A 13640-nucleotide genomic window follows, 5' to 3' on the forward strand; every position below is an offset into this window, starting at 1 on the left:
CCCTGTGTCATTATACCTGTGAACCAAGAATCGTGTCATCAGAGTATTGATGTGGGGAAGGAGGTTAGCTGACTTCCCAATCATAGCAGAGGCATGACAGTGGCTGTAGCTGGAGCCAGGAGGAGCGTGCTGGCACTGCACTACTACCACGCCATCCACCCTGACATGAGACCCTCAATACAGTCTTGAATTGCTGAGTCTTTCCTCGGTGTTGGACCTGGGGACATGCCTGTGCTTGGTGAGGTCCAGATACCTGTTAATATTAACAACCATCAGGTGGATGTCACTTTCCTTGTGACAGATATAGCCGGTAATGAAGTGGTCCTTGGACAGCTCTTCTCCACTCAAGCTGCAGCTCATCTTGATTTCGGTAGGCATCACATTGTCCTTTTTGGTGAGGAAGTGCCCTACTACCAAGCTAAAGCCAGCCTAAGGTCTCGTGCCATGAGATTAGCTAGAACTGCGGTGGCTGAACCAGGGCAGGAGTACATGGTGAAAGGGACGGTGCATCCAGGTGCAACCATTAAAGGGAATATGAAGCTCAGTCCCACTAAAGGTTTTGTTGAGAAACATAAAATACTCATAGTCAGCATACTATTCAATATCCAACTTTCTAAAGTTGTCCCAGTAAAACGCTAACCATTAAAGAGGGATCCATTACCGGGCTCCTCCAGCCAGCTGCAGCCATGCAAACCGCCAGGGTTCCTCTACCTGCAGACCTGCTGGCTAGCTCCCCTGTGGTTCCTTTACACCTGCAGAAGCTCTATGCCCAGAGCTCTACAGACCTAAATGGCCATGAACAGCTCCAACTTAAATGTTTGCTCTGTGCTTATGCACATGTGTCTTCCAAAGGGCATGCTGACCTGGGCCAGACCAGCCTCATTCAACACGACATCATGACCCGTCCTGGTGCCTCTGTTAAACAACAGCCGCGGGGAAAAAACAACAACACGCTGATCAGAAGTGCAGTCTTGCCCAGCGCAACCACAGCAGTTGGGCCTCACCAATTGTTGTGGTGCATAAGATGGACGGCATGTACCATACATTCAAGACGTCAGACGCGTCAGCAGCCTGGCCTCATATTATCACCGATTTGTGAAAGACTTTCCCTCCATAGCTGAGCTCCTACATAACTTAACCAAGAAAAATGCCCATTTCCAACGGCATGCTAAGCACCAAGCAGCCTTTGATGAGCTAAAGTGTCACCTAAACTCAGCCCCGGTTCTTGACTATCCACTGGGCCAGGGTGAAATGCTACTGGATACTGATTCCAGTGACATAGGCATTGGCGCTATACTGTCACAAATACAGCAGAGAAAGTGTGCTTGTATATGACAGTCTAAAGCCGGCAAAAACTGAGCAGAATTATTGCACCATGAAACGTGAGTTACTAGCCATTATGGATATCACATCTGATTTTCGCTAGTATCTCCTTGGGCATCCCTTTATGGTGCCCACAGACCATGGCAGCCTGTGCTAACTAACAAAGATGAAAGAGCCTCAAGGACAGTTAGCCCTGTGGCTCGAGAAGCTGACCGAATATTACTTCAAAATCACCCACCATCTGGGTTTATTGTACACCAATGCTGATAGTCTTTCCAGAAGACCTTGCCTCCAGTCCTGCCCATGCAAGTGCAGGATCCCTTCACACACCCAGGGGCCAAGTCATCAGGCAGTCCAGTGCAATTTGAATTCTGCAATTTGCTGAGTCCAGTGAGGTAGAGGGAATACTGGCTACCACAGCAGTGTGTTCAGTGGGGGTAAGTCAAAACACTCCTAAACCTGACACAGAGATTTTGGGCATAAGCACTGCTACCCCTGATACAGAGACTTTACACGGAAACACTCATACTAATGTAGAAGCTACAACTAGAAGTGATGACCCAGATGCATGAAGAGCCAGTGGGTGGACATTTTGGTGTAGAGAGGACCATGGCCAGACTACAAACCAGGTACTATTGGTGTCATATGTGTCGCGGTCTGCAATGGCAGATTGTGGAGTTGGCGAAAATAGGATGGCAGGGTCTCCCATGGCAAATTGGTCCTGGGTGAGGGACCAGACAAAGAGCGAAACAGAAGACCCCTATGAAAAGACCATTGAGGGAACAGTTCACCCTGCCCGGGATAGGGTTACCGGGGCCCCGCCCTGGAGCCAGGCCCGGGGAGGGTTCCCAAGGGTGAGCGTCTGGTGGCCGGGCCTTAGTCCATGGGGCCTGGCTGGGCACAACCCAAAAAAGGGACATGGGCCCATCTTCCTGCAGTCCCACCACCCGCAGGAGGCACCATAGGGGTCGGGTGCAATGTGAGTCGGGCGGCGGCAAGGAGCAGAGGTCCTGGCGGACCGATTCCCGGCTACCAAGACTGGCAATTGGGACATAAAATGTCACCTCTCTGTTGGGGAAGGAGCCTGAGCTAGTGCGTGAGGTTAAGAGGTACCAACTAGATATAGTCGGTACCTCTTAACCTGGCCTGGGCTGGGCTGGGCTCTGGAACCAGTCTCCTGGAGAGGGGCTTGACTCAGTCTGGAGTTGCCCCTGGTGAGAGGCGTCGGGCTGGGGTGGTATCTTGGTATTCCTCTGTCTTGCTGCTGGTATGTTGGGGTTTCTCCCAGTGGACGAGAGGGTTTGTTCCCTTTGCCTTCGGGAACGGGTCCTGACTGTCATCTGTGCTTATGCGCCGAGTGGCAGTTCAGAGTACACAGCCTTCTTGGGGTCCCTGGGTGGGGCACTGGAGGGTGCTCCCCCTGTTGTCCTACTGGGAGACTTCAGTGCTCACGTGGGCAACGACAGTGAGACCTGTAAGGGTGTGATTGGGAGGAACAACCTCCTGGATCTGAACCCGAGCGGTGTTTTGTTATTGGACTTCTGTGCAAACCCCAGTTTGGCCATAACGAACACCATGTTCGAACATAAGAGTGTCCATAAGTGCACATGGCACTAGGCCGCAGGTCGATGATCGATTTTGTAATCGTATCACCAGACCTGAGGCCATTTGTTTTGGACACTCGGGTAAAGAGAGGGGCTGAGCTGTGAACTGATCACCACCTGGAGGTGAGCTGGATCAGGTGGCGAGGGAGGACGCTGGACAGACCTGGGTGTCCTGGGAATGTCTAGCGGAGGCCCCGATCCGCGAGATCTTCAACTCACACGTCCGGCAGAGCTTCAACAGCATTCCGAGGGAGACTGGGGGCATTGAGTCCGAATGGGCCATGTTCACCTCCACTGCCGAAGCCGCTACACTGAGCTGCGGCCGCAAGGTGGTTGGTGCCTGTTGTGGTGGTAGCCACCAAGCTGAAGAAGGAGTCCGACCGGGCTTGGTTAGCCTGTGGGACTCCGGAGGCAGCTGATAGGTACCGACAGGCCAAGCGGAATGCAGCGTGGGCGGTGGTGGAAGCAAAAACTCGGGTGTGGGAGGATTTCAGAGAGGCCATAGAAAAAGACTTTCAGACTGCCATGAAGAGATTCTGGCAAACTGTCAGACGACTCAGGAGGGGAAAGCTGTGTTCTACCTGCACTGTGTATAGTGCGGGTGGAGTGCTGCTGACTTCGACTAAGAAAATTGCCAGGCGGTGGAAGGAATACTTCAAGGATCTCCTCAATCCCACTGACGCGTCTTCCGAGGAGGAAGCAGAGTCTGGGGATGAGGGGAATGACCCGCCAATCTCTAGGGGCGAGGTCACTGAGGCAGTTAAACAACTCCTTGGTGGCAGAGCCCCTGAGGTGGACAAGATCCGCCCCGAGTTCCCGAAGGCTCTGAATGTTGTAGGGCTGTCTTGGTTGACACGTCTCTGCAATGTTGCATGGAGATCAGGGGCAGTACCCCTGGACTGGCAGACCGGGGTGGTGGTCCCCATCTTTACGAAAGGGAACCGGAGGGTGTGTTCCAACTACAGGGCAATCACACTCCTCAGCCTCCCTGGGAAAGTCTATGCCAGGGTGCTGGAGAGGAGAGTCCATCCGTTAGTCAAACCTCGGATACAGGAGGAACAATGCGGTTTTCATCCTGGTCATGGAAAATTCGATCAACTCTTTATCCTCTCGAGGATACTCAAGGGTGCATGGGAATTTGCCCAACCAGTCTACATGTGCTTTGTGGACTTGGAGAAGGCATTCGACTGTGGCCCTCGGGGGGGGTCCTGTGGGGGGTGCTCCAGGAGTATGGGGTGTCTGGCCCATTGCGATGGGCCATTCAGTTCTTATACGACCATTGCAAGAACTTGGTCCGCATAGCCGCCAATAAGCTGGACTTGTTCCTGGTGGGTGATGGGCTCCACCAGGGCTGCCCTTTGTCACCGATTCTGTTCATAATTTTTTATGGACAGAATTTCTAGGCGTAGCCAAGTGGCGGAGGGCTTTCACTTCGGTGGTCTCAGTATCTCATCTCTCCTTTTTGTAGATGATGTGGTCCTGTTGGCTTCATCAGGTGATGGCCTCCAGCTTGCCTTAGAACGGTTCACAGCCGAGTGTGAAGTGGTGGGAATGAGAATCAGCACCTCCAAATCTGAGGCCATGGTCCTCAGCTGGAAAAGAGTGGAGTGCCCACTCCAGGTCAGGGACGAGACCCTGTCCCAAGTGGAGGAGTTTAAGTATCTCGGGGTCTTGATCATGAGTGTAGGGAGAAGGGAGCGGGAGATCGACAGATGGATTGGTGCAGCGGCTGCAGTGATGCGGACGCTGTACCGGTCTGTTGTGGTGAAGAGACAGCTGAGTGTAAAAGCAAAGCTCTCAATTTACCGGTCGATCTACACCCCTACCCTCACCTATGGTCCCGAGCTGTGGGTAGTGACCGAAAGAACGAGATTGCGAATACAAGTGGCGGAAATGGGCTTCCTCCGAAGGGTGGCTGCCCTCTCCCTTAGAGAGCTGCTGCTCCTCCACATCGAAAGGAGCCAGTTGAGGTGGTTCGGGCATCTGACAAGGATGCCCCCTTTCCAGGCATGTCCCATGTCCCAGCTTTCCAGGCTGGATCAGGTGACCCTGAATCCTATAGGTGTGGGTAGGTGCAATAGGTGTAGTCAGTACACCTATGTGTTAACAGACCTCTCTGCATTGGTAAATGGTAAATGGACTGGTTCTTATATAGTGCTTTTCTACTCTGTCCGAGCACTCAAAGCGCTTTATACAGCTAATTCATTCACCCAATCACACCCATTCACGCAAGCACTTCTAAGTTTAAGTGCTGAGTATCTAACATTCGTACACATTCACACTCCGATGGATGCATCGGAGAGCAACATGGGGTTAGTATCTTGCCCAAGGATATTTGGCATGCAGACTGGAGCAGCCGGGGATCGAACCACCGACCTTCTGGTTAGTGGCTGATCCGCTCTGCCACCTGAGCTACAGCCACCCCATTGGCCCCATTGAATCATCCTTGTTATTAACCTCTGTCTCTCTTCCACAGCATGTCTTTATCCTGTCTTCCTTCTCTCACCCCAACCAATCAGAGCAGATGGCCCCGCCCCTCCCTGAGCCTGGTTCTGCTGGAGGTTTCTTCCTGTTAAAAGGGAGTTTTTCCTTCCCACTGTTGCCAAAGTGCTTGTTCATAGGGGGTCATATGATTGTTGGAGCTTCTTTTTTTTTCATATTATTCTAGGGTCTTTATCTTACAGTATAAACCACCTTGAGGCAACCGTTGCTGTGATTTAGCATTACACACATAAATTTGAATTAAATTGAATTGAATGTTTATTAGCATAATGCAAAAGCTGTTTTGACACAGTTTGATGGTTGACACAGAGGCAACATGAAACATGGCTGTCTACTCTGGGCCAAAGTTGATTTACTGTACTCTGAGGCAAAGTGGAAAACTGTTTTGTTTAGAACAACGATGGACCCTCCTCCACACTAAAGGGGACCTTTAGCTTCTTGACCTCTTAACCACATCAAACACATGTTCCACACTGTACTCCCAAGTACAAATCCTCCACAGATGCTCCCATGAATAGGTTTGTATAATTTGGGAAACAGGCATGGTGACTTCCATGAAGAAGCAAGTATGTTACAAAGAAGCCACAGGTAAAATGATCCAGAAACCATCCAGCTTGTTTTCAGGGCTCAGCTACAAAGCCTGTCTGGATCAACAGCATCAATGCTCAGGTGCATATACAGGTGTTAGAGCAGCATATGTTCCTTAAGACATCTTTCTCAGGTATGGCCTTGCATATTTCAACAAGACAGTCCTACACTGCATACTGCAACTATTACAACAGCATGACTTCACAGAAGACTCATATTGGACAATCTTAAAACCTTACGTTTTTCTCAGTTTAAACATTTGATGTTTTCTCTGCTCTATTGTGAATACAATGTGTTGACCCATGAACCATTTTTTATTCACATTTAGAGTGTCCCAGCCTTTTTGAAACCGAGCTTGTACTTGGCTTTTTTCACAGCTTTCACTGCAGCAGAAAGTTGCAGCTTGCAATCTTGTGTAGTAAAAATCATGTTTGCTTTTAGTTTTTTTTTTTTCTTTTTTTTATTGCTCTCCTCTGAATTGATAGCTGCAAATGCTGATTTAACAACTTGGTCACAACATCCCAGTGGGGAAAAATCCTAAGTGCTGAGTGCCACATTCACTGTAAAACACCTGTAGTTGCTCCGTTATGGGATAGCAGTAACATGATTTGCAAGAAGCTGCAGCAAAAAAAAACTTTACCTTAAAACTGATGGGATGAAAGAACTTCAGTTTTATTTGTACAGTACCAGATGACAACAACAGTTACTTCAAGGTGCTTTATATTGTAAGGCAAACCCTACAATAATACATACAGAGAAAAACCCAACAATCATGTGACCCCTATGAGCAGCACTTTGGCGACAGTGGGAAGGAAAAACTCCCTTTTAACAGGAAGAAACCTCCGGCAGACCCAGGCTCAGGGAGGGGCGGGGCCATCTGCTGTGATTGGTTGGGGTGAGAGAAGAAAGACAGGATAAAGACATGCTGTGGAAGAGAGACAGAGGTTAATAACAGATATGATTCAATGCAGAGAGGTCTGTTAACACATAGTGAGTGAAGAAGAAACACCCAGTGCATCATGGGAATCCCCCGGCAGCCTACGTCTATTGCAGCATAACTAAGGGAGGATTCAGGGTCACCTGGTCCAGCCCTAACTATATGCTTTAGCAAAAAGGAAAGTTTGAAGCCTAATCTTGAAAGTAGAGATAGTGTCTGTCTCAAGGGCGTAGATTTGGCATGGACAGAAGGGACGTGTCCCCACCAATAATTTGATTTCTTCGAGTAAAGACAAACAAAACCGATAGAAAGAAGAAAAAAAACGATCTGTCAGCGTCTCATTCACCCAGCGGTGCAGAAAGAGTTAAATTACGTTCTCTACTGGAGTCCTAGGTCATGTGACAAATATGGCCAATGTGATTGGCTGAGCCTTTCAGGGAGCTCTGTTTAGTTTTAGCAGCGGCAAACCTGCTGCGAGGAGGAGAGGAGGACGGCAGCAAAGAGGAAGAACCTGGATATAAGAAAGTGTTTTTTAAAGAAACCTGTAAGTCACTTAAAGTCAAGTTCACTCATAAAATGTGTCCGTCATAATAATGTTACAGGCTATGCTAGGCCAAACATGCCAACCCTCCCGTTTTTTCCGGGAGAATCCTGAATTTCAGTGCCCCTCCCGAAAATCTCCCGGAGCCACAATTCTCCCCAATTTCTCCCGTTTTTCCACCCGGACAACAAAATTGAAAAACCATATCTCAGATTGGCCCAGCCAATTCCAGTTTCCAACAATAGCTACTACTACTGCAGCTACTTAGTTTTAGTATTACTCTTATTACTTTTTCTGGGTCTCAAAATAAACGTTTAACAAATTTTCAGGCGAGAATGTAGCTGAGTAAACTTCAAATATCTGAGCCGGCCAGAACAGCAAGCTCCCGGAACATCGTTTTAGGCTTTGGCCCACATCAGTCTAAAATTGTATTTAACCACGTGTTGCCATGTCCACCAGCAGAGACTGGACAGTATAGATGTAAAACAAATATGCCAGCAGTTCATCTCAGTTAGTGAGAGGAGCAGGCATGTGTTTGGCTGCTTCACATAGTGGACATTGAGTTGCTGTGTGGGGCATGTAGTCCATGTTGCTGTAACAGTAGTTCATGTTTAGAGTAAAACATCCCAGCTCACTGACTTGATCGGGGCAATAGTGCCTAAAATGTTGCATAATTTCGCCTTGAGGCGACTTTTGTTGTGATTTGGCGCTATATAAATAAAATTAAATTGAAATTGAATCGAATGTTGCTGAGAGATCTGTTACTTTGTGGTCATCTTAGACGAGTAGTTTTATGGACAAAACCCACCAGGTCACTGAGTGTTTCCTTAGTGCTAATGTGTCAGAGATGTTGGTGTAACTGAAGTAATGTTGTTAAGTCCTTAAGTCATATTCATTTATTGACTGTATTTGAAGCTATTTTTATTTTTGTATGATAACTGGTATATATGGAATATGGCTGAAACTAAAGCCTAAAATACTTAGTCATTTGTTTAATAGTAATTTAACATTATATAATTCACATATAAAACTATGAATTGTAATTTTAAATGGTTTAAAAGCAGGTAGAATAGCACATGTAGGCAAGTATATTTCTCCTTTTATCAAGAAGCAAAGACGAAAAGGAAAAAAGAAAAGAAACAGGGCAGGGTTCGGTGGTTGAATCATCCGTCCCCACCAATGCCAAAACCAAATCTACGCCCTTGGTCTGTCTCCTGAATCCAAACTGGAAGCTGGTTCCACAGAAGAGGGGGCTGAAAACTGAAGGCTCTGCCTCCCATTCTACTTTTAAATACTCTAGGAACAACAAGTAGGCCTGCAGAGCGAGAGCGAAGTGCTCTAATAGGGTGATATGGTACTACAAGGTCATTAAGATAAGATGGGGCCTGATTATTTAAGACCTTGTATGTGAGGAGCAGGATTTTGAATTCTGGATTTAACAGGAAGCCAGTAATAATCACAACTGACTGAGCTGGTGTGGTAATATTTACTCAGCTCTTGTGCACATGCTGCTATTCAGTGCTTCCCAGATCCTAATGTATTTGGCTACATTAGCTAATGGACAGTAACAATTATGTGCAAATGACTGTGGCTGAATGCTTAACAAAGCCATTCACTGCAGAAGCCTCTTCCCTGCTCTCGTTGCTTTGGTTGGCAGTGTGGAGGCAGCTTGCAGAGACCAGTGCAGCAAATGACAACAAGACCTGACGTCTGGCACAAACGTTCTAAATTATGATCTCATTTTTCACATTTACACCTTTTTGCAGCTCTGTAATTTTCTACTTTCCTGTACTTTTGCCACAGAGCGCAGGAGGTCCTGCCTGCTAGCTTTACGAGCTGTTAGAAACCTAGAGGCCATCTTGTAAACGACCAATTAAATAAGAGGAGATCATGAGGGACTGCATACCTGCCCCGAAGGAACTATAAAAGTTAAGGAGAGGGGAGGGATATGGAGCTATACATCAGGCTTTGCTGAGGATAATTGCAACTGGAGGATTTCAGGAGGGATGCGAAAGTCCAGATCCCAGTTCTATGTTTTTAATATACAAGGTTTCCTCCTAAGTGAAGAATGGGACTGTCAGTGATGTGTAGAGAGGACAGTGTGCATAAATGAGATGACAGCAAAGATGTTTGCTTTGCCTTATATTTGTAACACAGGAATGGCAATGTTATATAATTTGGTGTCCAGCACAGGGCAAGGCAGTGATTGTTCTGCACATATTGCTTGGTATGCATGTAGAGACATGTGGCATACAGAACAGGCAGCACAGACAAAAAGAAAAGCAGAGTAGATCTGCACATAAGGAGGGCCCAGAGACTGTAATTCATCGTCTTCCTCCTCTATGACACCCAGCTGTATGCAGTAACAGCAACCTTACTAAATCTAAGTGGAGTCGCAGGGTCGCCTTGTCCGCACAATCCATTCAGTCCATTGATCAAAGGGTGATGTGACGAGAGTGGAAGATGTGTGGGGGCTTGGTCGCCCTCCTCATAAATACGGGCACACTATGAAAGAGTCGACTGGACACCAGAAGAAGGGGGCATCCCTGTATTCATCACAAGATGATACTGCATTCACCAGGAGAACAATTCTTCCTTCAATAATCTTTTTGTTAACTTGGATCTTATTGTTATAGGTAGGGATGGGTATCGTTTAGGTTTTATCCGATACCGGTGCCAAACTTGTACTTTTGAAACGGTGCTGGTGCTTAAACGGTGCTCAAACCGGTGCCTAAAGAATGGAAAAAACACAAACTTTGTCCAAAAACCTCTCATGTTTAACTGTTTTCCACTTTTTCTTTGGTCATTTTAGCCTTTTTGTCCAGGGTGAAGGGAGTATCTGCCATCAAACAAGAAGACAGCCGCATGTAGCTATGATGGTGTTTGCTAGTTCACCTTACATGCATTAATGTAATAACGTGGTTAGCCTACTCAACGTAAATTACACACGAACAACATTAAGCTACTCACGCAGAGAAGAACGGCTGCTGCTGCATCATCATCCTCATCATTTCTGCTACACTGGCAGGGCTAGGGGCCAGGACTCTCCTCTTCGTGTTTGTGGGGGATGTTGCTAACTCCGGGTCGATAACAGGCACCACACCCGCAGTAGATGTGCTCGGTGTGAGGTCTCGCAGCAAGCTATCAAATACGGCGCATTTCTCGGCTTTTAAAAAAACGCTATGCGTCGCCAGGTGTTTCATCAGATTTGAGGTGTTACCTCCTTTGACAGTATCACAGTATCAGCTTAAAGCACTTGTTGCAGCTGCTGAGTTTGCATCTTTTGCTGTGAAGTACAGCCAGACTTTGATCGCTTCACCTTGGGCATTTTTAATCTGTAGCTCTGCTCTAAAAGAACGTACGTACCTGGACCCGCCTACTATCCTCAGAAACGTAAAATGATTGGCTAGAATCTAAAGTGTGTCACAGCTCAGGGGGAAAAAAAGCACCGAAATGTGCTTCTGCTTTTCAGTCTGGTTACTACCGTTTATGTCAGAACCGGTGCCATCATGGCACCGGATACCGGTACCCATCCCTAGTCATAGGTTTGGTCACCATTTTTAGTCATGACAAAAACACTAACCAAGTGATCAGACAGACTAGTTACTACATTAGTAGCACTTTCATACACAATCATTTAACAAATATCTTATAGTCCCAAGCAGCCATTGCTAAATGTTAATGTGGATTAACGTGGGTTATAAACCATCATTAAATGTTTGTGAACTGCTCTAACAGGTAAATAACGAGACATCAAACCTTAATGAAGACACATGTAATTAAAATGTTATGTTTTGCATTTTGTGGAGTAGCTAAAATAACAGAAAATTAGTCAACAGTCATCAGCTGCAGGATTTGGATCGGGTGTTGTCTCTTTGTTGCAGTTTTTACCATTAAAGGTCCATTTTGAAGCTCTCAGTGATGTGCTGTAACACACTAGAACAGCAAACATGAAGTGCAGGCTGACACTGCTGGTCTTCTGATGTTGGCACAATGTTATCATGACTGATTCTGTAGGAAATGGGTATACATCTATCTACACACACACGAGAATAAGATCCAAGTTGTTTAAATCAGAATAACCATTTGTTACTACTTATGCATATAAAACCAACAATAACATCACTTGCATAAGAATTGAGATGCAACATATTGCATATTGTACATCACTGTCATGCATTGCATTTGGAATAGGGAAAAAGTCCCATGTTTATACACTGGTTGCATTTCTCTTCCTGGACTCCGGAGTCCGAGTAGTTTGGTTCTGAACTGACTGCACAGTGTAAACAGTCTCTTCCTGCTCGCTCTCCGTTTACTGGGCTGTGCATGCTGTGTTCCAGAAACAGGCAAACACATTTTGGCAACATACAAGCTGATTTATTGCAATGCTGCCAACCCAAACAGCAGAAGTAAACACTGATCCCCTCAGCTGCATCAGTGTAGGGGATGGATATTCATCATCTCCTTGAATGATAGAAAACATCTGCCACGTCCAGCCAAGCCAACGCTGTGTATCAATACTCTGCTGAAGCTTGGGAAAGAGCTCAACAAATGCTTCATAGAAAGGCCGTACTCCAAATATTCCCGGGCTCGGTTATTCTCTGCCCTGCACAGAAGTGAAACTAAAATCAAATTGAGATATCAGTATTCCACTCTGGGTTTGCAGCATCACTGGAAAGGCCCAGATCCAAAGCTCGTATCCCCCTGAGAGCACTGGTGCTCCAACTGGTCCAGCAGTTTTTCCACCGAGTCTTCTTTGTTCTCCAGTTTCAGGTATCGTCTGCCGTTGCCCAGATCTAGCCGAGGCCAGCTTTGGTGAGTCTGCTCTGCAGAGTCGGCAACCTGTCCAAGAACGTTTACACAAACCTGTGAGCTCGCCTCCACACGGGTGACTTCGAGCTGATTGGCCTGAATGTGCTCTCTCTGCATACACCTACCAGTTCGCTTTGTGTAGGGGTTAGTCCTGTAGCTCATGCTGTGGCAGCGCCTTGGTTGAGCAGCTGGGACATCAACTTCATCCACCCCTAAGGTGGACATGGAGCCTGCAGATAGCAGGCACACATTGGTCTTAACAAGTGGGCCGGTGTGTGAGCTGCAGCTGGCTCTCTCTTCACATTTAACACCCAGCTGTGCATTAAAGTCAGTCTGACTGGAATTGCATGAGCTGGAGAGGGAAGCTTTGGGGGAACACGGAGGCTTTGAGTCCTGGTGGTGGAGGCCTTCCATCTGAAGAACAGCTTGCTGGTAGAAGCCCTCCATGCTGTGCTCCTGGTCTGCGGTGCTTCTGCTCTGGAGCAGGGGCTCGGAGGTGGCCAGCTGCTGCAGACAGAGAATGTTGAGATGGGCAGCTGGTAGACTGCTAACCCACTGGTAGTGTTTGGCCATCGAATTGGCCGCTGCTATTTCTTTAAGGTCGGCTGAAGGCACAGCCGCAGACACGGAGCAGATAACACTGCGCATCTGGGCCAGCAGCATCTGAGTCTCTCTGTCCCTGTTTTCGTACAGGACGGTGTTGGCACATATGAGGATGAAGAGACCCACCCCCATGATGACTGGTCCCAACAGCTTCATCCTCTCACTGTGAATGAGACTGGCTGTGGACAGGAAGCCCTTGGGTCCCAGACGCCAGCCGGACGTCTGCGATTCAGAGGCGCTTTCCCCATCTGCAGCTCCCAGGATGGACGACCGTGATATCTGATAGGGCCAGTATCCTGCCACAGCCAGAGCAGTGCCGACAACCACCACCACCACGCCAAGCACTAGGAACGCTCCGGGCATGGAGCGGATGCGAAGCTTGCCTCGGATCAACCTCTCCTTCTTCTTTCTACTTCGTAAGGTGAAGCGAGACTTTGGTTGACGGGCAGGTGAGCTCGGCCTGACTGCTTGAGATTTCTTGGTCTTCATGGCACAGATTAGTCCAGAGTCACAACCCGTCAGAGTGCTTTGGAAGGAGGAAATGTAAAGAGTTAATGTCTCGGTTCATTCAAACACATGCAATGGCTGCAGCTACGTTCACAGAGATGTCTGAACTTTTTCACTGTGGCTGAGGTGACAGTGAACACTGTGGCTGTCTGAGTGAAGCTCAGTCTGGATCTCCCTGGTAATACCGTTAAACTGCAGCAGACAGTGATACACGCCACTAACC

The 13640-nt window shown here is 47.5% G+C and overlaps 1 protein-coding gene across 2 annotated transcripts in view; it reads right to left on the minus strand.

Moving 5' to 3' along the window:
* Positions 1 to 1438: 1438 nt before the first annotated feature.
* Positions 1439 to 13640, minus strand: part of tmem200b (transmembrane protein 200B) — a 15789-nt gene continuing 3587 nt past the window's right edge. The window contains exons 2-3 of one of the 2 annotated variants that reach the window (XR_014871860.1): positions 7785 to 13436; positions 1439 to 7660 (exon numbers count right to left, since the gene is read on the minus strand). Coding sequence is in view for 1 of the 2 variants with exons in the window: in XM_085148060.1 (XP_085004186.1) it covers positions 12164 to 13399 (1236 nt within the window). In the remaining variant the exon portion in view is untranslated. Of the gene's footprint in view, positions 13437 to 13640 lie in introns of both variants that reach the window. The other variant, XM_085148060.1, reaches the window with a different exon arrangement.

Source organism: Neolamprologus multifasciatus, chromosome 22, assembly GCF_963576455.1.
Source record: "Neolamprologus multifasciatus chromosome 22, fNeoMul1.2, whole genome shotgun sequence".
Classification (NCBI taxonomy): Eukaryota; Metazoa; Chordata; class Actinopteri; order Cichliformes; family Cichlidae; genus Neolamprologus; species Neolamprologus multifasciatus.